The 27,646-nt window shown below is 45.4% G+C and overlaps 1 protein-coding gene across 3 annotated transcripts in view; it reads right to left on the bottom strand.

The window, feature by feature from the left end:
- The window catches only part of AMBRA1 (autophagy and beclin 1 regulator 1), a 191,662-nt gene extending 164,695 nt beyond the window's left edge, over positions 1-26,967 (bottom strand). For 2 of the 3 annotated variants that reach the window (XM_045014742.1, XM_045014743.1), the window contains exons 1-6: positions 26,697-26,967; positions 4,103-4,354; positions 3,763-3,821; positions 2,601-2,784; positions 1,661-1,833; positions 667-733 (exon numbers count right to left, since the gene is read on the bottom strand). In XM_045014742.1, the coding sequence (XP_044870677.1) occupies positions 667-733; positions 1,661-1,833; positions 2,601-2,784; positions 3,763-3,821; positions 4,103-4,237 (618 nt within the window). In that variant the 5' untranslated portion in view covers positions 4,238-4,354; positions 26,697-26,967. The remainder of the gene's footprint in view (positions 1-666; positions 734-1,660; positions 1,834-2,600; positions 2,785-3,762; positions 3,822-4,102; positions 4,355-26,696) is intronic. The other variant, XM_045014744.1, reaches the window with a different exon arrangement.
- Between the last annotated feature and the right edge of the window lie 679 nt (positions 26,968-27,646).

Here is a 27,646-nt window from a genome sequence, read left to right as displayed (position 1 = left end):
TGGTCCTGCCCCCGTGTAGGGGGCTGGACTTAACGACCTCTGGAGGTCCCTTCCAGACCTACATATCTATGATTGTTCACTTACATGTATAAAAAGGGAAACCAGTTACAGCTCATAGACAGATAAGGACACAAACTTCTTCCAAAAGGAAAGCAGAGACACTATCCTTGGGTTGCATGAAGCTATCTAGCACCTAATCCATAAGGAAGCTTTGTATGGTCCCTGACAAACCCCATACCTTGCAGTTCCACAATAAATCAGCCACACCAAAAAAGGAAGTCAGCACCTGGCAGATTCAGCCACTGTGGGGCTCTGGCTGACAGTTCTACAGCCTAATCAAGGGCAGTGCAGTTGCAACAAAATTCTTCAGCAGGATTTCATGAAAAATGCCAAGGAGGCCTTTGCAAATGTAGCAGGGATGGCTCTTGAGCCCCTCATCCTGCAGCAGGATCAGGATGGAAGTCACTGTCTATACTTTTAGTCTCCCAGCCCCGGTTTGTTAATGTCACTTGTGCATGTTACGGGCGTAACAGAACAGTGTCCATGTGACCGATTTAGATGAGACACACAACTTTGAACTCAAGAAGGCATCTAATTTTAAACAAAGCATCAGAATGCCTAGCAACAGGCTCTGGTTAGCACAGAGCACCTTGATATTATTCTTACCTGTTGGTTGGAAGGGTTGACAATCGCTGTGAGCAAGTAGTGTCCCAAGGGATCGAATCGTACCAGCCTGAAACAAGAACAGAGTCGGAGGCTTAGTTGTCAGTTGGCATCTCACACTGACAAAGAAAACCAGATGTTCCAGGGATAACAGACTTCACACATAGGTTTATCGCGTAGGAAGTTTTACATTTCTATAGCAGCACCTCTCATTCTGAAGTATCCCAAAGTCCTTCAAAAATGTCACGTATTAAGACTTATTCATCCACCCCTAAACTATAGCTACCTCCAAGGAGAAGACTGCAGCTGTTCAACAGCATGCAGCAATCCTACACAACAGTTTAGGAGAAGGAGTTCTTGTATCCAACTGCAACTGCTAGGGAAATTTATGGCAACATAAAATAAGTACCCTAGAATTTGGCCAGGAAAGAGAGGTGTTAACGTCTCTTGTGGAAGTGCCTGGGGATCTTTAATGACGACCGATTTTTGTCAGGATCATATATTTTAAGTCATTCAAAAGAACGAACCTCCAGCAGCATATCACCATTTAGCATCATGCTGGAGTATTGATTCAGTACTGACTCCAAGGGTAGGAAGTCATCTGCCACAGCATCTGGCTCTCCCATCCTAGGAACAATCATACTTAACCCTGTATTGCTAATGAAATCTGAAGATCAGTCTTACAAATGCCAACCCTGTGGCAGAGCTGGGAAGAATCCCATAGCATGCAACAGCCTAACTTATATTTGTTCATATTTCTGATCTAATCTTGTTCCTTTAGTTTTACTGTCCACAGTCACTGATCCACGTACTGAGCAGGAGCACTGAGAACAAGGCAAGACAATGCTCCAAGTAGCTGAAACCAAGGTCAGGGTGGAGGGGCGGTTACCTTCTGAGTGTCCTATGCCCCAGAGAGACTGTTACATATTCCCCCACATCAGGCCATTTTTCATGCTGGAAGTACAAGTGTTCTGCTCCCCTAGGAATGAGCACTCACCGGACTCGCTCCATCTCACTGGCTGTTTTCACCACTGCAAAGGGTTCTCGACGACTCCAGTCCCAGAAATGGATCTCATTGGCTGTTGCAATCAGCAGGAGCTGAGCCGTAGGATGGAAAGCCAGAGATGCAATGGCATTGTTGCTGTCTGTGAACCAGCTCTCACTTCCACCCTGGAGTGGGAAAGGGGGAATCATCAGCTACTTAACAATTTTAGGCAACTAGTTTTCTCTGTCTATGTCACAGACCCAAACCAGCCCCAAAACTCCACATATAGCATGGAACTGCTGTACTTCTGCTGCAACAAAAGTCATCATCAACTCTCACTTTACACCGTCATCTGACTCTACAGCCAGAACACAAAACACCTGGCAACAGTGACCACAGACATGCCGTAGGTAGTTGTGTCTCAGAGAGCCTGTAGAACACCACGTTCCAGAGCACTCTGCTAGACAGAACAGATCATTTGTCTGTGCATCAACCACTGGGCAAGTCATCAGTAGAGAAAACAAAAGTAATGGCATAGCACTTTTCCTAGGGCAGAGTGCAAGTTATTCCCCACGAGACCAGCTACAGAAAAGCAATTTTTTTTATACGAACTAAGGTGGAGTGAGCCCCAGAGCCCTGTGAAGCTCTGAAATATGGCCCTCACCACTCATCAATACAGATGTGTGGCCTGGAGAGGAGACAACAGCCAACATGCCATGTGGCCTGGGCATTTAAAACAACTAAAGAGTTTGTTGGAACTTTATGGTCTCCAGGAGTTTCACCTCCATATGAGACAGGAGGGCGACTGCAATCTGCTCTGTTGTACACATTTGGTACAGTTCTCAGAAAGCGGCATCAGAGCAGTTCTCAGCTGGGCAAAGTTTGGATGCCTCAAGCGCAGACAAAATTGCTGCACTACAAATACTAAACATGTGCTTCAGGAAAGACTTACATGTAAATCCCAGATTCTAACCTCCCCATCTAGGCACCCTGAAGCAATGAGTCCCGGGATAGTAGGGTGAAAGGTCACACACCACGGTGTGCGCCGATGTCCAACCAAAGAATGGACACACTTGCCCGTTTTCACCTCTGTGATGTAGATATTGTGATTCACGTGGGTGGAAGCCATGAGGGTCCTGGGAAAAGAAAAGGGTAGAATTAATGCTGGGGAGGGTGGAGAAGAGACAAGACAACAACATGTTGCGCTAACTCAACCAGCTCCATCAGAGTATTATTATTATTTATTATTTGTATTAAGAATATGCAGATGCAGCCCAGATTCAGGTACATCCACATTTTAGAAATCTGGCCCCCTCGATTCTCTGTCGCTGAGAGAACCCTACGAATATATAAGGACTAAAGCTCAGAGATACAGCACACAACCAAATCCTTCCTCCCTCTCACCAGCTGGCCCAGATTAAGTGACACTGGGCTTTCTTCCCTTGTTTCCCAATTCATCCCTCTCACTGCCGTGCCCTCACCTCCCTCCATCATCCCTATTTCCAGGATAGGGGGGAGGAATAGCTCAGTGGTTTGAGCATTGGCCTGCTAAACCCACGGTTGTGAGTTCAATCCTTGAGGGGGCCACTTAGGGATCTGGGGCAAAAGTCAGTACTTGGTCCTGCTAGTGAAGGCAGGGGGCTGGACTCAATGACCTTTCAAGGTCCATTCCAGTTCTAGGAGATTGGTATATCTCCAATTATTATTATAAGACATTAATCCTGCATCATTCTGTCCTGATTTTAGACTGTCAATTCCTTCAGGCAGGCACTCCGAGATTTGGCTCAGTGCACTGGTACTTCATTGGCACTGTATAAATAGTTTTCCATGACACCATTTGCTCCCCAGACCTTCCTCCTAACTCCCAAGAACAGCTGGGCAGAGCCTCTTCCCTGAACACTATGCAACTCTAATAGGCATTCAGAAATTAAGTGCTAACTGTGTATCATGGGCTGATCACTGCATAGATGACCTATGTTCGTCATCTCTGCAGCACAGAGACCTGAAGTCTCATGTCTGCTGCCAGCTCCTGATCTCTCAAGAGGCACGAGCCTCCACAACCTTTGCTGGCATAACAATATGTTTAAACAAGTAACAAAATAGAAGTCAGTTACCTATCTGGGCTGAACGCCAGCAAGAACGTGGAACGGGGACTGTCTGGTAGCTCAACTTTCTGAAAAAGCCAATGGAGAAGGAAACATGAGTGTCATATGATCACAGTCTCAACTCTTATCCAAACACAGACAACATAGGGGACTCCAAAGGAACAAAGAACTCACTCCCCTCCCCACCACCCAGGAACCTGAATGGGTCAGATACAGCATATCCAGGGGCCATATCTGACACAAAGTGGAACATATCACAAAAACACAAATATTAATCTCAAATCCCCACCTCTAAACGTGCTGGGACAAACCCACCCACCAGGTGTGTCCTTTTGCTCCATGACCTTACCTTGCCCTCCCATTTCATCCATCGGGTTTTATCCTCCACCAGCTCCTGCAGAAGCCGCTGAGCGCCCAAGGCTTGGGTGCCACGTTCTCTGCCCCACAGGATCCGCACAGCATTCTTCTCTGGTACAACCTTCATGGCTCTCAGTAGCCACTGTTACACTAGGGACTGGGATGAGACACCAACGGGCTCCAGATAACAGCCAAGAACCTACAGACAGGCCATCCACATCTGAAGAGGTTGACTCATGGAACTCTAGAAAGAGAGGAGAACTATATCAATGGCAGCTTTGGCTTGAGTGGAAAGAGGAAGGCTTCAAGACCTCATCCACCAGTTACACTACCCTCAATCACCACCCCACTTTCCTTTCTTCCATTGTCAAGGCCCTGGGTATTCCATGATTCTGCAGCCAGAGATTTTAATAATCCACTCCTTAGAGTTATACCTCAGAATCTAAATGTTCACCTTTGCTAAAGGTGACCTGCAAAGGAAAGAAAATTGGACTTAGGCCCATTTTTGCTTCACTGCAAATGGGATATAGAATGAAGGCCTGAAAGAGGTTCTCAAAAAATGCTTTTTCTGTCTCAAAAAAAAAAAACCCTAACTAAATATTCAGGTCCTGACTATGCTGGATGAGTTGATGGCTAGAAAATTAGTATAAATGACAACACTGTATGCAGCAAGAGTGTGAAAGTTCAGCTGTTAAGAGAGGAAGGGATTTTTTATCAGACTGTTTAATACTCTTGTTTTTTGCTCATACAGATTCAACTCTGACCTGTTAACATTTTGAATACAAGAAGTCTTTGTTAAATATTCAGTGACTTTAGTTAGTTATTAGAACTCACGAACTTTCTTTTTGCCCTCCTGCAGGTACTCCAACAAAAATAGGGAAAATAAGGATTGATGTTCCCAATATCTTTTTGTTTAAAATGAAGTAGAAAAAAAAAAACCTTTGAAACAGCCTTTTGGGCCTTCTTTGTGCATCAAAAAGCAGCAATAAAGGACACAAGCTATTTAAATAAGCCTTTGCAAATCTCTTGTGTAATAAACATTAGTTTCTACCCATTCCGGTTTCAAAAATGTATTCTCTGGGTGACTCAAGTGCAAACTGACAGTGTTCAATTCCAGCTGTAAAGAGAGCCCAAAACAGTAGTTCAAAGAGCTCTGAACTTCCGGGTTAATCACAATAGTTAGGTTGAGTTCAGTCTTATCACATGAATGCACTTCTCACAAATCCCAACTGCCTTCCCCACCAGTATGTGCCAAAAGCCATTTGAGGAGCCAACTAAGCACACACCTCATCATCACATGATTTTTAGTTCAATGTTCTAAAACATCTCTAACAGGAACACCATCTGTGACACTGGGCATGTCACTTCGCCTCTCTGCAGTCTCCCCCTCCCATTTCCCAACCACTATTTGTAAGAACAGAATAACAATTTACATAAGGCCATGTCTACACTATAAACTTTGGTTGATGCAAATTGTCAGAGTACAGCCACTCAAGTTTATATATTGCTGGAGCACATACATACTTGGCTGCTTGCATCAGCACTGCACGTACTCAACAGAAGTGCTTGTGTCAATTCAAAGCACAATGTGCCAAAGGTAGATGTCCCAGTGTCCCATGGGCCACTGTCCAGCACAATATCTTTTGGGAAATTTTCACAGTATGTTGAGAGTTAAGTTCCTACCATACAACTTTCTCCTTACCATAATGTCATCCATATCCCAAAATTTTCACACTTTATTAAAAAAATCCCACAAACCATATGACACTTCTCAGTGTCTGCCATCTCTGGCAGAAGCATGGAGCCAGCAGAGCTCTGCACTAGTCTCATGAACACTGCAAACACAGGGTGTATGATTATGCTGTATTTTCAGACACACAGGAAGGACCATAAGAACACGGGACATGTTTTCAGTTTGCAGAAGACAGCAAACAACTCCAGGTTGTTGGTGGCATTCACAGAGCAGCCATAGAAAGTGGACAGCCAGTTCTGAGCCCAAGAGCTGAGCACCCACTGGTCAGACTGCATCGTAATGCAGCTTTGGGACAAGCAGTGGCCACAGAACTTTCTGATATGAAAGGCCACATTCCTGGATCTGTGAACCAAGCTTGCCCCATCCCTTCAGGGCAAGGTCACCAGAATGAGAGCTGCATTGACAGTGGAGAAGCGAGTGGCAATCACACTCTGGAAGCTTGCAACATCAGATTACTACTGATCAGTGAGAAATCATTTTGGAGTTGGGAAATCCACAGTAGGGGCCATTGTTATGAAAACGTGTAGGGCCATCAATCATCTCCTACTATGCAGGCCTATCATTCTTGTCAATGTGCAGGATCTACTGGATGGATTTGCAGCAATGTGGTTCCTGAATGGCATTGATGACAGACAACACGCATATCCCCATTTGGCATCAGCCCACTTTGCCACAGAGTACATGAATAGAAAAGGCTAGTTTTCCATAGTTATATAAGCACTGGTGAATCTCAGGGGATGCTTCACCAATCTCACCATGGGCTGGTCAGAGAAGGTGCATGACGCTCACATCTTTAAGGACATAGGACTGTTCAGAAAGCTGGAAGCAGGCACATTCTTTCCCAACTGACAGATCACCACTGGTGATGTTGAAATGCCAGTAGTGATTCTGGGGGACCCACCCTAGCCCTTGTTCCACTGACCACCTCAATAGCACCAAGGAAAGATTCACCTACTGGTTCAGGTGCAGAAGGATTGTTGACTATACTTTTGGCAGACTGAAGGGACACTAGAGGTGTTTACTCACTAGAATGGATCTCAGGGAGCAAAATATCCCAAAGGTTATAGTATGCAGGACAAAGCAGACACCTATCTGTAAGGCAAAGGGGGGAAAAGCTGCCACCAAGATAGAAGTGGCTGGTGGAGTGGCTGTCTGACGACTTTGCGCAGCCAGACACACGGGATATTACAAAAGCCCAATGTGGAGCAATGCAGCCGACAGTAGCATCCTATGCTGGAGTAGGCTCTAGGCTGAGAACTTTGGGTGCTCTAAGAATGGTGTAGTGTTTGCTGTACATTTAAAAATATGAGGAGGTGTTTCCTGAACCTATGAATTATGTGGCACTGTACACTTACAAGCACCTTGTATTTGAGTACCACTATGCATTCTGCAATGTGTTGGGAACTACTGAAGATAATTTTATTCTCCAAAAATATAACTAAGTGGGAAAAACAGTGGAAAAAAAACAATGTGTAAAAAAATACACAGGCAACCTAATGCACTTTTTTAACAAGTTATCAGAGTGGAACTTTAAAATTGGGAAGGCAGCAAACATTTCTGTCTATTTCAGTGCAAAGATGTAATCCATTGGTGTTACATATATAGCAGCCATGGTTCTCATAGGTCAGCATACGTGAAGCTATGGTTTTCCTGGCTGTAGAGTGGTAGGGGGAGGATGTGGCCTGTGGGGGTGTAGGGAACAGCAATTATAGAGTTCTCCAAAGACAGCAAATCATGGGGAGTCTGGGATTCTTGGCTCAAGCTCTGCAGCATTTGGGTTTGCTGCCTGTGAAGGCTTCTTATGTCCTTGTGCACTTCCCTCTCTTTGTCCTGATGGAACTTTCTCCTGTCCTCTTTCTTTCTCCATGCTACTGGTCATCCTCCAAGCCCTTGGTTCCTGGTCCAATGCAGCACTGGCTTGCAGGATCTCTCAGAACACGTCCTCTTCCTTCTCCACCTCATCAGGGACAGGCATTAGGCAGGTGTGGAGGGGGCACCCCTCAAAACCTTCGGGCCAGAAGCTGCTGATATAAACAAACATGTGCCATTGGATTTACAGTCACAATAGAAAGCCAAAGATCTGTTTCAAAACTCCCTTCCCCTATTTCCAGAAACATTTTTAATAAGAAATGTTTATTTATTGACACTTCAGCTTTGGAGCGCCTTGGCACAGCCCTGCTCTCCGGCCTCAGCCAGGGTGAGTATGACCTGACAGAGGTGGGGATGGGGAGATAGGATTTTCTGTAACATGAAGAGCAATAAAAATGTTCCCTGGATATGAGTATAGGGTAATGGCACTGAATATTAGCATTATTTTCAACAGGCAGTGGTGGTTTTTAGCAGATCTCTCACTCCTGAGGGTTACAAAGACACAGAGAACATAGGTGCTACTGGTATGCCACTAGCCTCTGCACTCAGCAGTGGTACCAGCCAAAGTCACTGGGGAGTGGCATGGGAAAGTGTCCTACCATGGAGGAAGAAATAAGGCTGCCATCCCTAGAAACCTTGGGGAGAGGATTACAAAGTATCTCCAGGAAATGTTTATTGAGATCTTTCAGTAGGGTAAGAGGGACATCCCAATGTGCATAAACAAAGTGCTTTGCGTGCTCCCACACACCTAACCCAACAGGGGCAATGAAAAGTAGATGCCAACTCTACCTCTTCTTGTACGAGTAAAACAGTGAAAAGGCTAAACCTGGGTCTTTTTAACTAGGGGAGGGGCCAGAAACCATCTTTAAATTTAAACATTGTAAGGAAAAAAAAAGACATGCCTGCACTTACCCGAGTTCCCTTTCCCTTCGTCAGGCTTATCAGTGCTCGCCTGGCTACACTGTGGAAGAGTCCGAAACAGGTCACGGCTCAGGCATGGATGAAGCCCCCCTGCTGTGTCTCTTCTCACCACCCATCGCCGTTTACAGCAGGGGTCTCTGCTCTGGGCTTCTTCAATGTATCCAGGGTGGTCTGCAGGGTGCTGGTGAGATCCCTGCCAAGTATGGCATGTACCCCAGCAGGTCAGTGGCTTAGCACCAGATCGATTTTTGGCCTCCCTGGCTTTGTGATATGCCTGCCACAGTTCCTTCACTTTCCTGCAGCACTGCTGCTGATCCCTGTCATAGCCCTTTGCCTGCATCCCCTGTGAAATCCGTTGAGAGACGTCCGTCTTTCTACAGCTGGTCCATAACTGTGCCTGCACAGTCTCTTCTCTTCACAGACCCAAAAGACCGAATACCTCCTGCCCAGCCCAGGCAGAAGAGCCTCTAGACTGAGCAGTGTTCTTCATTGCAAGGTCCATGAGCCAGTGGCGGCTCCCATCCACCCTAAGTCCGGCTCACTAAGTTCCCTCTAAGCTGCGCAGCTGTGCAGCATGCTATAAATAGCCATGCAGCAGCTCTAAAGGGCCATGCAGCAAGGACCTGGAAAGATAGGGGGTGGGCAGGAACTGGGGAGGAGCAAGTTGGGGCTTGCAGGGCTGCTGTGGGCTGGGGCGGCTCTAGATATTTTGCCGCCCCAAGCACGGTAGGGAGGCTGCCTTTGGCGGCTTGCCTGCGGGAGGTCCCCGGTCCCGCGGATTCGGCGGCACACCTGCGGCTGGTCCGCCGAAGCCACGGGACCAACAGACCCTCTGCAGGCATGCCACTAAAGGCAGCCTGCCTGCCGCCCTCGCGGCGACCGACAAAGCACCCCCCCGTGGCTTGCCACCCCAGGCACACACTTAGCGTGGTGGTGCCTGGAGCCGCTCCTGGCTGTGGGCCTCTTCCCCAGCCCTGGAGCTCCCTGCTGCCGGCAGGGGGGAGAGAGGGGCCCCTTCCCCTGGAGCTCCATGCTGCCTGGAGGCAGGGGGGAGAAGACTGGGGGGAGTCCTTTGGCCCCAGCCCCGGGGCAGCCTGCCTGCACCCTAAACTCCTCATCCCTGCCCCCCCCCCGCATCTCAACCCTCTGCCCCAGCCCTGAGCCCCCTCCTGCACCCTGAACCCCTCATCCTCATCCCCAGCCCCTCCCACACCACTCACCCCCAGCCAGAGGAGTCAAAAGAAAACAGAGGAACAAATTGACCAATGAACATTTGGACTGCCTTACATTTGGACTGCGATGACAGGTTACAAATACTGCATGAACAAAGTCAAGGAGGAAGAGGCACACTTTCGCTCACTCAGTTTTTAAAGTAAGTTTTGCATTATTCTGCTCTTAAAAAGTTTACTCATATAGGTGCCTTTTTAATTCCATATATTTCCCTGGTTATTTTCCTAGACGGGGGAGGGCTAGCTCAGTGGTTTGAGCATTGGCCTGCTAAACCCAGGGTTGTGAGCTCAATCCTTGAGGGGGCCACTTAGGGATTTGGGGCAAAAATCAGTACTTGGTCCTGCTAATGAAGGCAGGGGGCTGGACTCAATGAGCTTTCAAGGTCCCTTCCAGCTCTAGGAGATAGGTACATCTCCAATTATTTATTTATAAAAGGAGTATTGTTTTATTGTACAAGTAGACATTGTTTTAGTTATACGAATGGTTCTGTAACATTACATCATTAAGGAGTAGAAAGCAATGTGTTAATTTAGGAGTTGATGTGGCTCTCACATCGAAGGTTTTTTTGCCAAAGTGGCCCCCACTTCAAAAACAGTGAAAAGCACTGCTCTAGAGCATGGAGCCACCATGGTCAGTTGGGCAGCTGCATACAAAGGAGTGCTCCGAGGTGTGCTCACCAAGGTGGGCGGTTAGGAAAGGCATTTCAAAAAACATGCAGGGGGCTTTCAAGGGAATGTGTGGGGCTTCTAGTCTGTGAGACCCCTGTGCAGTGTCATTTACAATTATGACCAAAGCAGTCACTGTTGCAGGAAATGGGACATCGTGAGACATCTGCTGGAGGACTTTTCAGGTTGATCCAGTTTGTGCACTGCCTACACTTGCACTGCCTGGACCTCAGTAGGTTGGCCACTGCTCCACGCCATTGGGGGAAGCGGATTTACTGCAGCACCGTAACAGGGCGCTTACTGCGAAAATGGACACCTGCTCAAATAAGTCAGTGCAAGGAGACTTATGTCAGACTAACTTTGTAGTGCAGACCAGGCCTAGGTAATAAGAAATTCCCAGAGTTACTGCTTGTGAAATGTATTAAAATGTTAAGTGTTACCTAAGGGATATGCACTGTAACTAGAAGTTTTTGTGGTCACTTGAAATCATCAGATATTGTGATCACCTAGTAACCCATTTAGACAGTTTGAGCTGTTTGGTTCCCACAGATCTGCGTTGGTTGTCCAAAACCTTCCATGTACAAGTGACTCCCTAGACTGTGTCCAAATAAGAAACACTCCACATGATACGGCTATCTTTTGATCACTGCAGGTACAGTACTGTTGTGTCATCTCTACTTAGAAAGCAAACTCCAGGAGGGCAAGGCCCTTGTGCCCTCTGACTTTTACAGCACTGAAAATATTGTCAATACTCAATGAAGGAGAAAACAAAGATTACTACAAAAAAGGCAGGAAATAAGTGACAACCCTTCACTCGAAAATCTATTCTGAAGTCAGCTGAAGACAGACTCTTAAGAATAGGACCTCCTGTTAAGGAAAAGCTTCACTGTAAAGCAAAACAGAACTACAAAAGCCACATCCATCTGGAAGACCCTCTGAAGCCAACTGTGCTGGTGAAGAAGCCCCAAGAAGGGAAAGGGGAGAAGACAAATTGTCAAAAGTGGGGTACCATCCAGAGCTTCAGAACCTGCTAAGCCAGGCTGTGCTGTTTTCAAAACCTTAGCTTCTCTTCTGTGGAATTCCAGGTCATCAGATAAAAGTGACCAGGAACACAAGAGGTTACAAAACGTTAAGATTTCTGAAAGACAAGGTGGGTGAGGTAATATCTTTTATTGGACCAACTTCTGTTGGTGAAAGCAGAGCAGATTTGGAGCTTATACAGAGCTCTTTTCCAAGACCTAACCTGAAGAACTCCATGTAAGCTCCAAAGATATTACCTCATCCACTGTCTCTCTCTAATATCCTGGAAGCGACATGGCTACAACAACACAGCATAAAGATGTTTGTTACTTTACAGTAACAAGTTTGCTCGCTACATTAACGTTTCCAATTATGCTTACTGAACCATGGGTATTTGCTATGTGGAAATGCTAAGTCCTCTTAAGATGACAATATGAAAATACACCTAAGTCATTCCGCCTAAATCTTTAGTGTGTATGTACAACACAAAGTCATTATTAGACAGCTTGATGCCAACTGCTCAGGGGGAGGTGAAAAAATTCATTTCCATCTCAATTATCTGGTCTCATATCCTGCTGCTCTAGGAAAAAAAAGCCTTAAATCTGAGAACCTGAAGGTTGAACACAGGGAAAAGGGTTATACTGAATGCAAAAAAGGCATTCCCTGAACCATCCCCAACTGAAACTCAGTATGAACTGATCTCTACAATATGTAAGACATTCAGATTTGCTCACACCAGATCAAGCTGTGTTGGAGAAGGTACTCCAAGAGAGCAGCATTGCTCCACCTATTGTGCTCTGGCCCCAAATTCATAGCTTTTTGGACTGACGTTCTTGTTTATAGAGAACAAAATACTTTGGATCATGACCCCTGTGGAGCTTGCTACCTATTTTTTCATACCCGTAATAGGATCTCTTGCGCCCCATTGTTTGAAGGGATGTAGTCAGCACCTACGTGGTAAGCTGCTGAGCTGCCCAGCTTTCTAAAATGTACTGTAGGGCTGACACACTGTACCTGTTAGTACATATCTGGACACACACAAACAGGCCCCTCCCCGGCTATAAAGAAGTCTTGAGTGAAGGTTGGATTATAGGGGCTCTCCCTTCTGGGGCTAACCCAATTAGAGCTCACTAAGGATAGAGGTACATTGTTTTCCTGGCTTAATGACACCCTGAATGTTGTGATGAAAGTGGCTTTAGTGGGGAGATGTGCTCTGCAAGCATTTCAGATTGCATTTGTTTCCCTGTGTGTAGGTTCTATTTTGCTGTATCCAGTTTAGTTGTGAGCACCAGCTATATTTACTGGCTTCACTTTAAAAAGCAAGAAACCTTTCACCTTTCTTAATAATGGAGTCTCTTCCTACTTTTCTTACATTGACAAGGATAGAAGGATTTAGCTCAAAATTCCTTATCAGCTTCAAAAGGGTTTTGTCCGAGGAAGAAAAGCAGCATATGGCACAGTTTGTGGTTAAATATCATTGCCAGGTATGACACAGAACGCAATTGATATTTACTGTATTATATCAGCTATGTGACCCTAAAACAGGATTAGCAGAAGTTCCACAGGCTTGAAATGGTCTACATTCTGGTCTCAGCATAGATAGAAGGTGCAGATCAATGGATCAGGCCTTTCCAGCCCACTGTCTCAGTAGCACTGGATTTGTTATACCCAACATTAAATATCACACCTGAAAATTAAAAATTAGAATGAGAAGCAAGGGTTTCTTAACAATCATGTTCTAGGGAAAACACCCACAAGTTTTGCCTGACAACTGCAAGATTAATTATTAGTATAGAGTCACTAAAGATCTGGAAAATTGCCCACTGTACTAGGGAAACTCTACAAGTGGAAAGCCAAATGGTTTTCTACAACTAGTGGCTTTGTTTTCTTTAACAATTTTTCCTTCAGAGCATTTCAGGACACTACAGATTGTGTGTTAGGCTGTTTACAAGTGTGGAAAGAGAATTACCCAGCCCAGACCCAATTCTCCCTGAATCCTGCTCCATGCCAGCTATCCTCAAAAGAGTCTTGAGAATTCCCAGTTTCTGAATGAGCTACACGAGTCCAGCTGTAATTGTTCAGAAGAATCCATAAAGGAGGCTTTTAGCAATCCCAGAATGAATGCAAAACAGGAGACTGGGATCATTACAGTACACCAAGAGAATGTAGGGTGAAGACCATCATGACAAATGGCCAGCGGGAAGCACACAGAACTGATCTGACAGGAACCCATCTGACAGAGAGGCAGTCCAAACAGAAATCTGCCCATAGCAGGAAGGACAGTCAAGAATACATCATTTTGGAACATTCAGCAGATGTTCTGTAACTGACAGTGAGTAATTGGAGAACACTGGCATGTTGCAGAGACTGTGGGTCTCCCCATCTTTCCTTTCCCATTACCCTGATTGCTGTTGTTTCTTGACGAGTTTACATTACACCATTCTCAGGGACCACAGCTGGTTTTGATGCAGGGGAGAATTTCAGATGGTGTCAGCACAAGTGAATTATCCACTAAAGACACTGGAAAGGAATTTCTTATGGCCTTACAGGCTCTTAAAATAAGAATCTCATCTTTCCAGCACTTCATAGGATTGGTTGGTCATGTGCCAAATCAACCACTCAAAGCCTTCTCTGATGAGTGCATCTGAAAGGGGTAGGACCATCTCTACCAGTAAAAAGGCTGAAAGCAGCAAATGTTGTGCATCTTCTGCACACAACCCCTTATGACAGGGTCAGGCCAGATGGCTACAGGAGAATGATCCTATTGGGATCCTAAAGGACCTCCCCCGAGCCTAAGGGGAGGATCCACTGGGCCTGGAAACCAAATGATTCCGGGGGAAAATTAATGAAACAACAGGAACAGGAGCACGGTTAAAGGGTCAAACAAATGGAACCTGACTGGGACACCAAGCAGAGAACCCCGGACAGCACCCACTGCTCCTCGAAGGCGTCAAGTGAGCCAGTGGACGCCGCCCAGAGGAACTCTGCCAGGACTACAGGAGAGTGATCCTTTTGAGTACCGGGACATGGGCGAGCGCAAGTTCGCCCACTGCTGAAAGCCCCTCCTCCAGCCTAGGGAGGGGTTACTAAACCCAGAACCCAACCGAGTTCGGGGGACAACAAAGGCAACAACAGGAACAGGCGTGGGGGTCAAAGGGCCAAAACTAAGGAACCGGAAGGGGACACCGAGCAGAGAACCCCGGACAGCGCCCACTGCTCTCCGAAAACATTGAGAGAGCTGGCGGATGTTGCCCAGAGGAACTCTGCCTGGACTACAAGAGAGTGATAGAAGGCAGATATATTAGCCTCAGATTAAGCAGGTCCCTTTTCCCTGGGTAAGGTAAAAGGGGAGGTTATTAGGACACCTGGAGCTAATTAAGAAGCTGCTAGAATCCATTAAGACAGGCAGGCTAATCAGGGCACCTGGTTTAAAATGGACCTCACTTCACTCAGTGAGGGGCACGCAAGGAGCTGAGAGTGAGAGGACTGAGGAGTACAAATGCTATCTGATGTCAGGAGGAAGGTCCTGTGGTGAGGATAAAGAAGGTATTGGGAGGAGGCCATGGGGAAGTAGCCCAGGGAGTTGTAGCTGTCAGAGATGTTACATGAAACACTGTAGACAGCTGTGGTCCACGGGGCCCTGGGCTGGAACCCGGAGTAGAGGGTAGACCCGGGTTCCCCCCACAACTCCCTATTGGATACAGGAGGAACTGACCTGGACTGTGGGTCCCACCAGAGGGGAAGGTCCCTGGCCTGTCCCCCAACCCACTAGGTGTATCAGCAGAGACTGTGGGTATTGTTGTCCTTCCTTTTCCCCATGCTGGCCAGCGATGAGGTTAGCTGAGTGAATGGCAGGTTTGAGCCACTAGCAAAAGTGGCCAAAATGAGGGCTGCTGTGAATCTCTGAGGTGAGCAAATCCGCCAATAAGCACAGGACCCACCAAGGCAGAGGAGGAACTTTGTCACACCCCTTAAAAAATAAACATTCAAGTCTTTCAACCTCCCTGCTGCCCAAAGAAGTCCTAAGTGACTGACAAAGGCAACATCAAGTGAAATATAAAAGCTGTCTCTGCCTATGTATTCTGGAGGACAAAAGGAAGCCATGAAGAGAACTTGCAAACAAACCTTGCCGGGAAAGCGACACTGCCTCAAAAGGAGAACACTGCACTGTTGGCTGCTGAACTCAAGTCTGGCCACAGAATATAAGATTTTTAGGATTCTGTGTGTTTGCTTTAACAATTAAGTTGTCCCTCATGGCACTCCCCCAATCAGAGGGGAGTGTATTCATGACCCCAAATGAAGCTGGAGAACACTGCAGGAGGAGTTAAGTGATGTGCTGCTGCCCTGCAAGAACACCAATAAAGAAAAACCTACAAATCAGACACCAACACTTGGCAAACTGTTCCAGGCTCATGGCACAGCCCTAACCCTCCCAACGGTGGGATACAGAGGTGGATTCTCCAAGAACAATGGATCACTGAGGATAATGCCTCCTGGCCAGTAATGCACAAAAAGCATTTTGCGCCTCCACAAGTACACCCCACTTTGACAACCAGAAGTCAGGTGTCTTCTATTGAGGATGCTACAGCAAGTGCTGCTAGTTTCTCAAAGTACTTCCCCTGCCAATCAATCAACTTCCCCTCCATTTTACCTGGGATTGGTCCTGAGAGAGATTTTCATCAAGATCCCTATTTCTTTTAGTAGCTGAGAAGAGAGCACTGTACACACTTACAACAGAGCTTGGTGTCATCTTACTGGTGGCACTGCAGTCCACACAGTCCCCCAGAACATTACAACTGGAGAGAGGATAAGACTGAGCTCTCTGGGAGGAGGAGCAGATGCCCATCACAACCCTCCGAAACCTATGCAAGGAAAAAAAAAAACAAAAACAAAACCAGCTTAACATAACTGTCTACTCCTGCTAGGTCCTGCACAAAGGAATAATAGCCCCAAGAGATCATCCATTAAACACAACCAGCATCTTTTCTATGCCATCTACCAAACTGAAGCCAGACTGAAAGGAGTCTAGGATCTCAAAGGTGAAGAGATGCTGCCAGCGGTAGCATTCCACAGTCTTAGATTACCTTAGGCTGTGGCTACACTTAGTACTTCAAAGCGCTGCCGCGGTAGCGCTGCCGCGGCAGCGCTTTGAAGCGCTAAGTGTAGTCAAAGCGCCAGCGCTGGGAGAAAGCTCTCCCAGCGCTGTCCGTACTCCACCTCCCCGTAGGGAATAACGTACAGCGCTGGGAGCCGCGCTCCCAGCGCTGGGGCTTTGACCACACTGGCGCTTTGCAGCGCCGCAATTTGCAGCGCTGGAGAGGGTGTGTTTTCACACCCTGCTGCAGCACTGCAAATTTGCAAGTGTAGCCAAGCCCTCATTCAAGAAAGAGACTGGGAGTAGGGGCAGTTGTTGGCAAGGTCATTAGCTTCAGGAGCAGATTTACTGAACATTGACAGGACCAACATCTATTTTAAAGATGTTGGGGTGGGGAGGGGGGAAGACGAGAAGAGAAGAATAGACAGAGCAATAGACTGGGATTCAGAAGACCTGGTTTCCATTTCAGGCTCAGCCACTGGCCCATTCGGTGATGAAAGTCATTTCCCTCTATTTTTGCATTTGCAAAATGGGGATGATACTGCTCTCAGATGTAAGACAGGAAAAGCACTATAAGAGCTAAGTATTACCTCATTCTCAAAGGGACCCTAACTCTCTTTCCAGATTTCACTAATCAAATAGTGAATTGAATCAATGACCAGGAGGTGGCGTGAAATTCCAACACTTTCAGAACCTCTACTTTCCAGACAGGCAAGGTTGATTTTCCCTTCCTGTACTGGCTCGATATCCATGATTAGGGCCCTACCAAATTCACAGCCCTGAAAAAAAAAAAAAAACACATGATGGGCCATGAAATCAGACCTCCCTCGTGAAATCTAGCTATTGGAGGGTAGTGGGAGAGGCAGGGCTGGGGGCACCCCAGCTGGGGGCTCCTGGCTGCTAGTCTGGGCTAGGCAGGGGGCAGCCCTGCACAGCTGTTCTCAGTGGGAGATCAGACCCACCTCCAGGTACCTCCCTCAACTGCAGGAAGCTTCACGGCTGCTGCCTTCAGAGCCCAGTCCCAAAGACTGTGCAGAAGCGAGGGTGGCAATCCTGAAACCCCCTACAACAGCTTTGTCACACACACACACACACACACCCCCCACAACCTCCTTTTGGGTTGGGACCCCCATGGTAACAACACCAGGAGATTTCAGATGTAAACATCTGAAAACATGAAATTGACTAATTTAAAAACCCTCTGGATGTGAAATTGATCAAAATGGACTGTGAATTTGGAAGGCCTCTAGGTATGATCACTCCTTGCAGCATGAAGTACTGGAATCTGAACTATGTAAACACAGTTTAGAATGATAACATGGCCCTCTATCCAGAACAGTTCTACTAGTCTAACTTTTACCGAGGTTATAGCAGAAGAAAAGGGCCTCTAGGCATCCTTCACTGCAGTGGCATAGGACCATATGAACTTCTGAGGCTGCAGTCCATGAGCTTAACATCTAGTCTTCTGTTTAGTGACTCTAACTCTCTGCTTTTCAACTTCGTTTCTTGCAGGTCATCCATGAACCATATCGTGATAATCACATAGTTCTTGTTCTTCCTGCTTTTATTCAAACTTTAAAGAGAGACTTCTTTTTGGGGTTGTAACATGGCACTTAAAAACGGCTGCAAGGAAGTTTAATGAATATGCAGTGGAGACACAAAGTATGTTATGATGCAAATCTTAAGTAAGGATTTCAGAGCATTTTACCCAGAGTTAAGATCAACACCTTCCCCTCCTGTGGCACAGGTGTTATAAAATGGGAGGTATAAGGAGATGAAGTTACTTATTAAGCACAACACCAGAACAGTGGCAGAGCCAGAACTAGAACTGCAGAATCCCAATATTCAGTCTCCTGCTCTAACCACAAGCCTACACTGTTCCCTTGTATTTGATTATACCATTTGAGATAGACTAATACCTGAAACTATATAAGTATTATACTACACTAGGGTGGGAAAAGAAAAAAAATCCCTCCCCAAATTTGAAAGTGTTCTACCATTTATTTTAAACATTCATGTAATGGTCTCTTGTTGGTGATCTGTCTTGTGGCATAGGATGCATTCATGGAATCCTACTTTTGACCCTCACTGTCATGACTTTACTCATGAAAAAAATCTGCACCATAGTTACACTGGAAGTAGTAGTTCCCTGTGACCATTTCAGCCATTGTCTTAGAGCTCCGAGAACCCAAAGTCTGTCAGCTCTCAAGCTACACCATAAGATAGTTAGGCTGATCCCCATGATGCAAGATGGATTTCGGCAACTTGACAGAGGCTTGAATCTCTACAGCAGGGGTCAGCAACCTTTCAGAAGCGGTGTGCGAAGGCTTCATTTATTCACTCTAATTTAAGGTTTTGCGTGCCAGTAATACATTTTAACGTTTCAGAAGGTCTCTTTCTATAAGTCTAATATATAACTAAACTATTAAGAACATAAGAAAGGCCGTACCGGGTCAGACCAAAGGTCCATCTAGCCCAGTATCTGTCTACCGACAGTGGCCAATGCCAGGTGCCCCTGAGGGAGTGAACCTAACAGGCAATGATCAAGTGATCTCTCTCCTGCCATCCATCTCCATCCTCTGACGAACAGAGGCTAGGGACACCATTCTTACCCATCCTGGCTAATAGCCATTTATGGACTTAGCCACCATGAATTTATCCAGTCCCCTTTTAAACATTGTTATAGACCTAGCCTTCACAACCTCCTCAGGTAAGGAGTTCCACAAGTTGACTATGCGCTGCGTGAAGAAGAACTTCCTTTTATTTGTTTTAAACCTGCTGCCTATTAATTTCATTTGGTGACCCCTAGTTCTTGTATTATGGGAATAAGTAAATAACTTTTCCTTATCCACTTCTCAACATCACTCATGATTTTATATACCTCTATCATGTCCCCCCTTAGTCTTCTCTTTTCCAAACTGAAGAGTCCTAGCCTCTTTAATCTTTCCTCATATGGGACCCTCTCTAAACCCCTAATCATTTTAGTTGCTCTTTTCTGAACCTTTTCTAGTGCCAGAATATCTTTTTTGAGGTGAGGAGACCACATCTGTACACAGTATTCGAGATGTGGGCGTACCATGGATTTATATAAGGGCAATAATATATTCTCAGTCTTATTCTCTATCCCCTTTTTAATGATTCCTAACATCCTGTTTGCTTTTTTGACCGCCTCTGCACACTGCGTGGACATCTTCAGAGAACTATCCACGATAACTCCAAGATCTTTTTCCTGACTCGTTGTAGCTAAATTAGCCCCCATCATGTTGTATGTATAGTTGGGGTTATTTTTTCCAATGTGCATTACTTTACATTTATCCACATTAAATTTCATTTGCCATTTTGTTGCCCAATCACTTAGTTTTGTGAGATCTTTTTGAAGTTCTTCACAATCTGCTTTGGTCTTAACTATCTTGAGTAGTTTAGTAATCATCTGCAAACTTTGCCACCTCACTGTTTACCCCTTTCTCCAGATCATTTATGAATAAATTGAATAGGATTGGTCCTAGGACTGACCCTTGGGGAACACCACTAGTTACCCCTCTCCGTAAAGTAAATAAGGTTTTTAAAAATATTTAAGAAGCTTCATTTAAAATTAAATTAAAATGCAGAGCCCCCCTGGACTGGTGGCCAGGACCTGGCCAGTGTGAGTGCCCCTGAGAATCAGCTCACGTGCCGCCTTTGGCACGTGTGCCATAGGTTGCCTATCCCTGCTCTACAGTCTTTGTACACAGAAAGCTCTCACTGAAGTTAATGGAAAGTTAACTTGTGTGGTGATTACAGAACTGGGCCGAGGGTTAGGGATGAGGCAGCACTTTCATTCCAAGACTGTTTTTAGGCTTTAACTGTCTCAAACTATTACCCTGTGGGCTGAAGTTACTCACCCCAGAAAGACTTGGCATGTTTGCTAGGTTTTTATTCTGCCGGTACTGAAATATTGAAAAAGAATAATCCAGTCATTTCGACTTCTTTAAATTTAAACTTTTTAAAATTTAAGGATGTAGATCTTCACACTTGCCACAGACCAACCTTGCTGTGAAACAGAAAACCTTTCATCTGTTTGAAAATACCTGGTGGTTTAGACATAATGGAATAGTAAGAATTGCATGCTGTGATCTTCTACTGGGATTTTAAATGCATCAAAGTGCACAGCTCAAAAGGAATATGTATCTTCAACCTGGCATATTTCAATCTCTCTTCAAAAAAGAAAAAAACAATTTTCTTTCAATGAGATTTCTTATTTTGAATTGTTTCATTTGTATAAAAGGGAAATCCAGTACCAAAACTGTGCAAGTCTAATTGTGCAGCAACACAAACAACCACTTTGCACAGACATTAAGCAGCACCCTCATCAATACACAATATTGTGTAAGTACAACAAGGAGTTAGTTGCCATGAGAACCTTAACTGGAATTTCCTGACTTCTGTGTTTAAATTCCCAGTCATAATGATGAATTAGTAGTTTTTGCATGAAATATAGAAAAGCTAGATAACATAAAAAGAGCAACTGACACCAAAATTGCAATAGACAACGGGGATTAAAATGTGGCACTGAAGACAGAAGACTCAGGGAGATAGTCAAAAAGACTTCTCATGATAAAGTAAGTTAAGGAAGAGAACTCTTCAGTTGATAAAAGAAGGAGAAAAATTAAGCTGGCAAAAGATTTACATTAGTTATTGACAAGATCACATGGAGGAGGAAGTGCCAAGGGAAATCTGAGGAGGTACCAACACTGCAAAGACTGGCAAACAGGCTAGAAGAGACATCTGTGGGGAAAATGTAAGAGGGTATTCCCTTCAAATTTAGGTGGTCAGACTGGACAACCTGACTGGTCTTTTCTAGCTCTATTATCTACTTAGCACATGTATAGCAATTTTAATTTCCAAACAAACTTCACAACCTCTTCACAATTGACAAATGAGGAAATGCACAAAAAGGGGAAATGACTTGTTAAAAGCCACAATCTGAGTCAATAGCACAGCTGATATCAGAACACTAGAGTTCCTAGTTCCCAATTCAATATTCTCGGACTATGCCTCCTTCTCAAAGGTATGGGATGGAGAGGAATGGGGAACAGTGAGGTAAAGGGTAAATTAACACTTAAAAAAATTGGCTATTTTGGGATGGAGAGGTAATGAATCTTACAATCTAAGCCCCAGATAAGGCAAACACATACAGGAACATACTAAATCCCATACGGGATCAGACCTAAGGTCCATCTAGTCCAGTAATCCATCTCTAACAGTGGCCAGAACCAGATGTGGCCCACAGATTTCAGTGGAACTACTCAAAGCAGCATGTATGTAAGCATTTACAGAATTGGGGTCTAATCCTGTAAACAGATTTGCTGCTAACTCAATGGGCAGAATTAGATCTTTTACAGATTCAGGTTGAGCCTGAGGGTATGTTACCACAAAACCAGTACTTGGAAAAACCAACTGGAAGCAAGCACCTCACCTAAACCCAGAGAGCTCCTTGTGATTCCCTAATTCACAAAAGCAAGCAGGCAGATAAGATGGTGATTCAGAGTAGATATGACCTGGCCAAAAGCTGAAATTGGAGCATTTCTGAATTAAGACCTTCTAAACAAGAGAGGGGAAATGAAAAGTTTGGGTTTGGTACAGGGAGGCACATCAAATTCTACCTGGACAGACTGTCACCAATATAGCAGGAAAAAGGAGGGGCAGGAAAATGTATGTGATTTTTTAAATGACTCTGTGGTTAACAAGAAAAGTCAGTTTCAATGCTTATTCCTGATTCCCTTCTAATTTATCCAATAATCCTCTGATTGGCCTCGAATTTCACATGCTCAGCCTCAATACAAAAGAAAATTTTGTTGGAAAGGTTCAAGGGAATCAGAGAAGTAGTTTCAGAGATAGAAGCCTTGTGGGAATTATAAATTGCACAAGATGCAGGATAAATGTTACATGCTTGTGTCTAACAACTTTTGTAAGACTAAGAGGGTTCTGCCAGGGTTATCACCTGCCAACACGGCCAAGAAGGCCTGATAAGAGTGATAACTCAGCTGTACTACTGGATGAGCACTCAAAACCGCATATGAAGGTTCTTCATGGAAGTTGAAAGATGAGTTCTGCTAGCACATGGGTTCAGACAACTTCCCTCTACACCTAATCCCAGCATCCAATACCTCTTGGAAGCTTCAGAGAACAGATCATAAAAATTAGAGCCAACAAAGACTTTAATTTATACTCCACTTTCTTGGGTGCCAAGGCAGGATGTTCTTGTCTATTCCCTGAACCTATATCCACTCCTGTTTTAAATGTCCCAAGCAATGAAGCTTCCATCAGGAGACAATTCCAAAGTTTAATAGATCTCACCATTAGGAAATGTGTAAAGGAGAAGGCAGGAATATAGGAAACAATTTCATTATGTTACTTCCTTATGGGTCACCCTATACTATTCCTCCCCAACATCCTTATTTTGAACTAATTAATATATAGTGTGAGTAAGTCTCCTCGAACTGGGAATCACCCACCGTCCCAGCCTGAAGTGTTGATATATTCTTAGATCGGTGGGCAGCGATCGATCCAGTAGGTGGTCGATTTATTGCCTCTAATCTAGATGCGATAAATCGATCCCCAAGTGCTCCCCCATCGACTCCTGTATTCCACCGCCACGAGAGGTGCAGGCGGAGTCGACAGGGGAGCGGCAGCAGTCGACTCACCACAGTGAAGATACCGCGGTGAGTAGATCTAAGTAGGTCAACTTCAGCTATGTTATTAGCGTAACTTAGATCGATCCCCCCCAGTACAGACCAAGCCTTTGACTACGTTACACCCACGCTCTTCATTTGCCGTTTAGCTTGTAAGCGTTTCAAGACAGGAACAGTACATTTTCTAGTGTTTGAAAAGTGCCTAACACACTGTGAGCATGGCAAAACAAATTAGGAGAAATTAAGAGAAGAGCAACAAAACTGATAAGGGCTCTGAAGGAATGATTTACGAGAACAATTCAAGAACTAAATACACATTCCCAGACAAAAATTTTAAGGTGCAGTTAAGGTTTAGAGAATGTATTCAGTAATTTAAGGGACACTGTCAAGTTGAAAAGACCAAAGGTTAGTGTGGTGACCATGTATCACAGTATCAGACTCATGTATTAAACTATTTATTAAAAAAAAAAACCACATACACACAATGTTCTGCCATAGGGAACCAGAAAATCATAGAATCATAGGACTAGAAGGACCTTGAGAGGTCATCTACTCCAGCGCCCTGTACTCATGGCAGGACTAAGTATTATCTAGACCATCCCTGACAGGTGTTTGTCTAACCTGCTCTTAAAAATCTCCAATGATGGAAATTCCACAACCTCCCTTGGCAATTTGTTCCAGTGCTTAACTGAGAGTTAGGAAGTTTTTCCAACCTAAACTTTCCTTGCTGCAATTTAAGCCCAGAGAATAAAATTTTTCTCCCTCCTCCTTGTAACCTTTTACATACTTGAAAATGTACGTCCCCTCTCAGTCTTCTCCAGACTAAACAAATCCATTTTTTTCAGTCTTCCCTCATAGATCATTTTTGTTGCTCTTTTCCAGACTTCCTCCAATTTGTCCACATCTTTCCTGAAATGTGGCACCCAGAACTGAACACAATACTCCGGTTGAGGCCTAATCAGCGCAGAGTAGAGCAGAAGAATTATTTCTCATGTCTTACTTACAACACTCTTGCTAATACATCCCAGAATTATGTTTGCTTTTTTTTTTTTTTTTGGCAACTGTGTTGGTAAACACTGTTGACTCATATTTAGCTTGTGATCCACTATGACCCCCTGATCCCTTTCCGCAGTACTCCTTCCTCAGCAGTCATTTCCCATTTTGTATGTGTACAACTGATTGTTTCTTCCTAAGTGGAGTACACTTACAAGCTAAATGTAAAGTGCCTTCTCCAAATTTCAGATGGAACAGAGATGAAAGGAAGACATTGGTAGCTTCAGTTTCTATACAGTGGCATCTCAACATGCAAGATATCTACAGTCCCTTACTGAGGACATCAGACTCCTTGGAACGAGTTTTTGATTCAAAGTTTCTTACAGAGTAAGTACGGAAGGAGCAAAATAAAAAATAAAAAAAAAAGTCAGGAGACATGAAAAACTTTGTTACAAGGAGGATCATCAACTGGAGGGATTTTTGTTTGTTTGTTTTAAGTTAAAAGCAAGTTTCAGGCCCTATATCTGCCCGAGTCCATTTGGTCAGTTTTTGCAGATTTAAAAAATAAATATATAAAAAACCCCACCTACACACACAATGCTTGTTTCTCTACCTCCATCTTACTGAGACACACTCCAACAAGGGAAACTGACTGCATGGGGAAATAGTGCTGTCAAACGAACAAAAACTGAAAAAAGTTGTTTTTTCCTCTAGTGTCTCAGTTCTTACCTATAAAAATCTTAACTATAAATCATAACAAGATTAGACAAAAAGTCAGAGACATGACTTTTAAGATAACATCCCTTTAAAATCTACACCCTAAAATTAAGTAATTTACTTGCACCTCCTCTTCTCTGTGGGTGACCTCCCTACCCTTTTGGATATTTGTTCTTCCCTCTCCACAGGGCAAGCCTGTGCCTGATTTCACCAGATACTTTAATTCATTCTGCTGTTGGAGGAGCCTCCCTTTGCAGGATGGTACTACAAAGGAATTTCAAAGTTATGTGGGAAGACATATGTATTTAAACCACCAATTATTTTAACTGTTTTCCACAATGACCCCCCAACTCCTTGCTCTATTGAATGAACAATTGAGACTCTGCCAGCATGGACAGCTGTTCAAATGTAGAACCTACCTCTAAGAGTAGGAACTCAAAGCCAATGAAGAGTTGAAATACCCAATCCTCTCTCATAGCTGCTTTGTAACAGCACATGGCTGTGAAGGACAAGGTACTTTACTTCCACATCACCAGGCTAATGTGTAATGAGTACCCTGTTCAGAACAAATTACTCAAATCTCTCCTTGTAATGATGCATACTGTACGTCTGCTCTGAGAGAAAAGGAACTTATTCTATCCCAAAACTATTGTGATAAAATAACCTGTCCTACGCTCATGTTTTACAACACCGCTGACCACTACAGGAATCATTTTGTAAGGCAAGTTGTTCAAGGACAATCAGCAATTTACATTTAATTAAACTTGGTTGTCCTAATTTTGGTAGCCCAGTAAGTTTTGTTTATTGTTTTTAAATATTAAGTCCTGTTGCATGTACACCATGTGTCAAAAAAAAACAGCAACAAAAAAAACAATAGCCACTCTGATATCCCATGAAAGTCCTGAGTGGAGGAACTGACTGGTATATTCAACCCGAAGATAAAAACTGTCCTCCTGCTTCTGTTTCCAACCAAGTGGCTTAGAATAACAGTTATACCACAGCCAGAAAAGTGAAAACAGAATTAACCCCATCCCTCCTGCCCTATTGTGTAAGGAGGAGTGTGATGACCAAATGGAGCTGTAGACAGAAAATGGAGCAGATGAGCATGACAGGCAACTCCTTCATTTCTGCTGCTGCTAGTTAGCGGGGTTTCCAAGGGCCCTGAGGCACGGCCGGTGACCAGTCTCCGGTTTAACGTGGCAGTGGACATGCAGACAGGCAGTGTCTGACAAGCGGGAAGCCATTCAGTTTCACTCACGGTGACTCGGATTTTCTGTGCCTGGGGCTGCCGGACGGTGGCATTTTCCGGGCCTGTGCCCAGGGCGGGCAAGCGGAGGGCGCCAGGCAGCCCAGTGCTGCACCTGTCCTAGGGAGACTCCGCGCCGCGGGACACCCAGAAACCAAGTTACATCCTCCCCGGAGCCCAGCTCGGGGACACCCTCCCCCGTACCGCCCCCTGCCCCGCTTCACCCCAGCACCTGGAGCCGCGGGACCCTCTGGGGGCCTCCCAGCCCCGACACCGCCGCTTCCGCCGCCCCCCCCGGTCCGGTGCCAGCCGGTGGCTGCGGGCGGGCGGGCGGCCAGGCCGGCCTCGGGAGGGGCACGGGCCGTGCTCAGCCAGGCCGGGCCGAGCGCCTAGGCCCGGAGCCTACCTGCCGCAGGAAGGGCCTGGGCCTGGCTCGCCGCGTAGCCCGAGCGGGTGGGGCGAGTTCGCGGCGGAGCTGGGGGTCCCGGGCGCGGCGGGGCCTGGCCTCGGGGAAGCGGCCCGAGCTGCTCGATCTCCTCCGGCTCCTACTGCCGCCGCCGCCGCTCCGAGGACCTCGGCCAGGGCGGGTAGATGAGCGCCAAGTAACCGAGCCAGGCCCTAGCAACCGAGCCAAGAGCTGAACCAGGCCCTAGCAGCCAAATCTAGAGCCGTGCCAGGCTTTACTAGCCGAGCGACGAGCGATTCTCCTGCGTTTTAAACGGGAAAGCCCAAGGGAGCACGGCTTGGGACAGGCTGGAGCAATGGAGCTCAGAGATGAGGATGGGCGGAGGGCGAGGCCCACGTCGCGGGGGGTGGTAGCTATTGGCGTGTGCTGCAAACTTAAACCCGGGTCAGGGCACAGACGCCAGGTTGTGCCAGAGGCTGTGCCTGTCCTGAGCCCTGCAGGAAGCACTCGCATAATGTTACCCGTGCATTGGCCATTGCAGAACTAGGACCCTGGATTGTAAACTCCCTGGGACAGTGACTCTCTCCTTTATCTGTCTGTATAGTGCCTTGTACAATGGCAACCTGATCCCTGTCTCGGGTTCCTACAAAATACTGTAATGAATCACACTACTATTTGTTATTATTATTTCTGGCAATGTGGTTCCTACGTGGTGGATCGTTGTCTTGTGTGTCCATTGCACACTACATACATGTGTTTATTTACAATGTGTTTTTGCTGAATGATCTACATAAAGTATAATCATTAAAGCAATAACACAGATTAATAAGACCTACTCAACCTCCTATTATGTGTCTCCCCTCACAACCAATATTCAGCTCCATCTAGCCTCCCTCTAAATCACCCAGCAATTCAGATCCAGCCAATCACTTTATTACCACACCCCAGAT

This window comes from Mauremys mutica, chromosome 4 (genome assembly GCF_020497125.1).
Source record: "Mauremys mutica isolate MM-2020 ecotype Southern chromosome 4, ASM2049712v1, whole genome shotgun sequence".
Lineage (NCBI taxonomy): Eukaryota > Metazoa > Chordata > Testudines > Geoemydidae > Mauremys > Mauremys mutica.
Note: the sequence above shows the minus strand (reverse complement) of the source record. Positions and strands in the feature narration are given on the sequence as shown.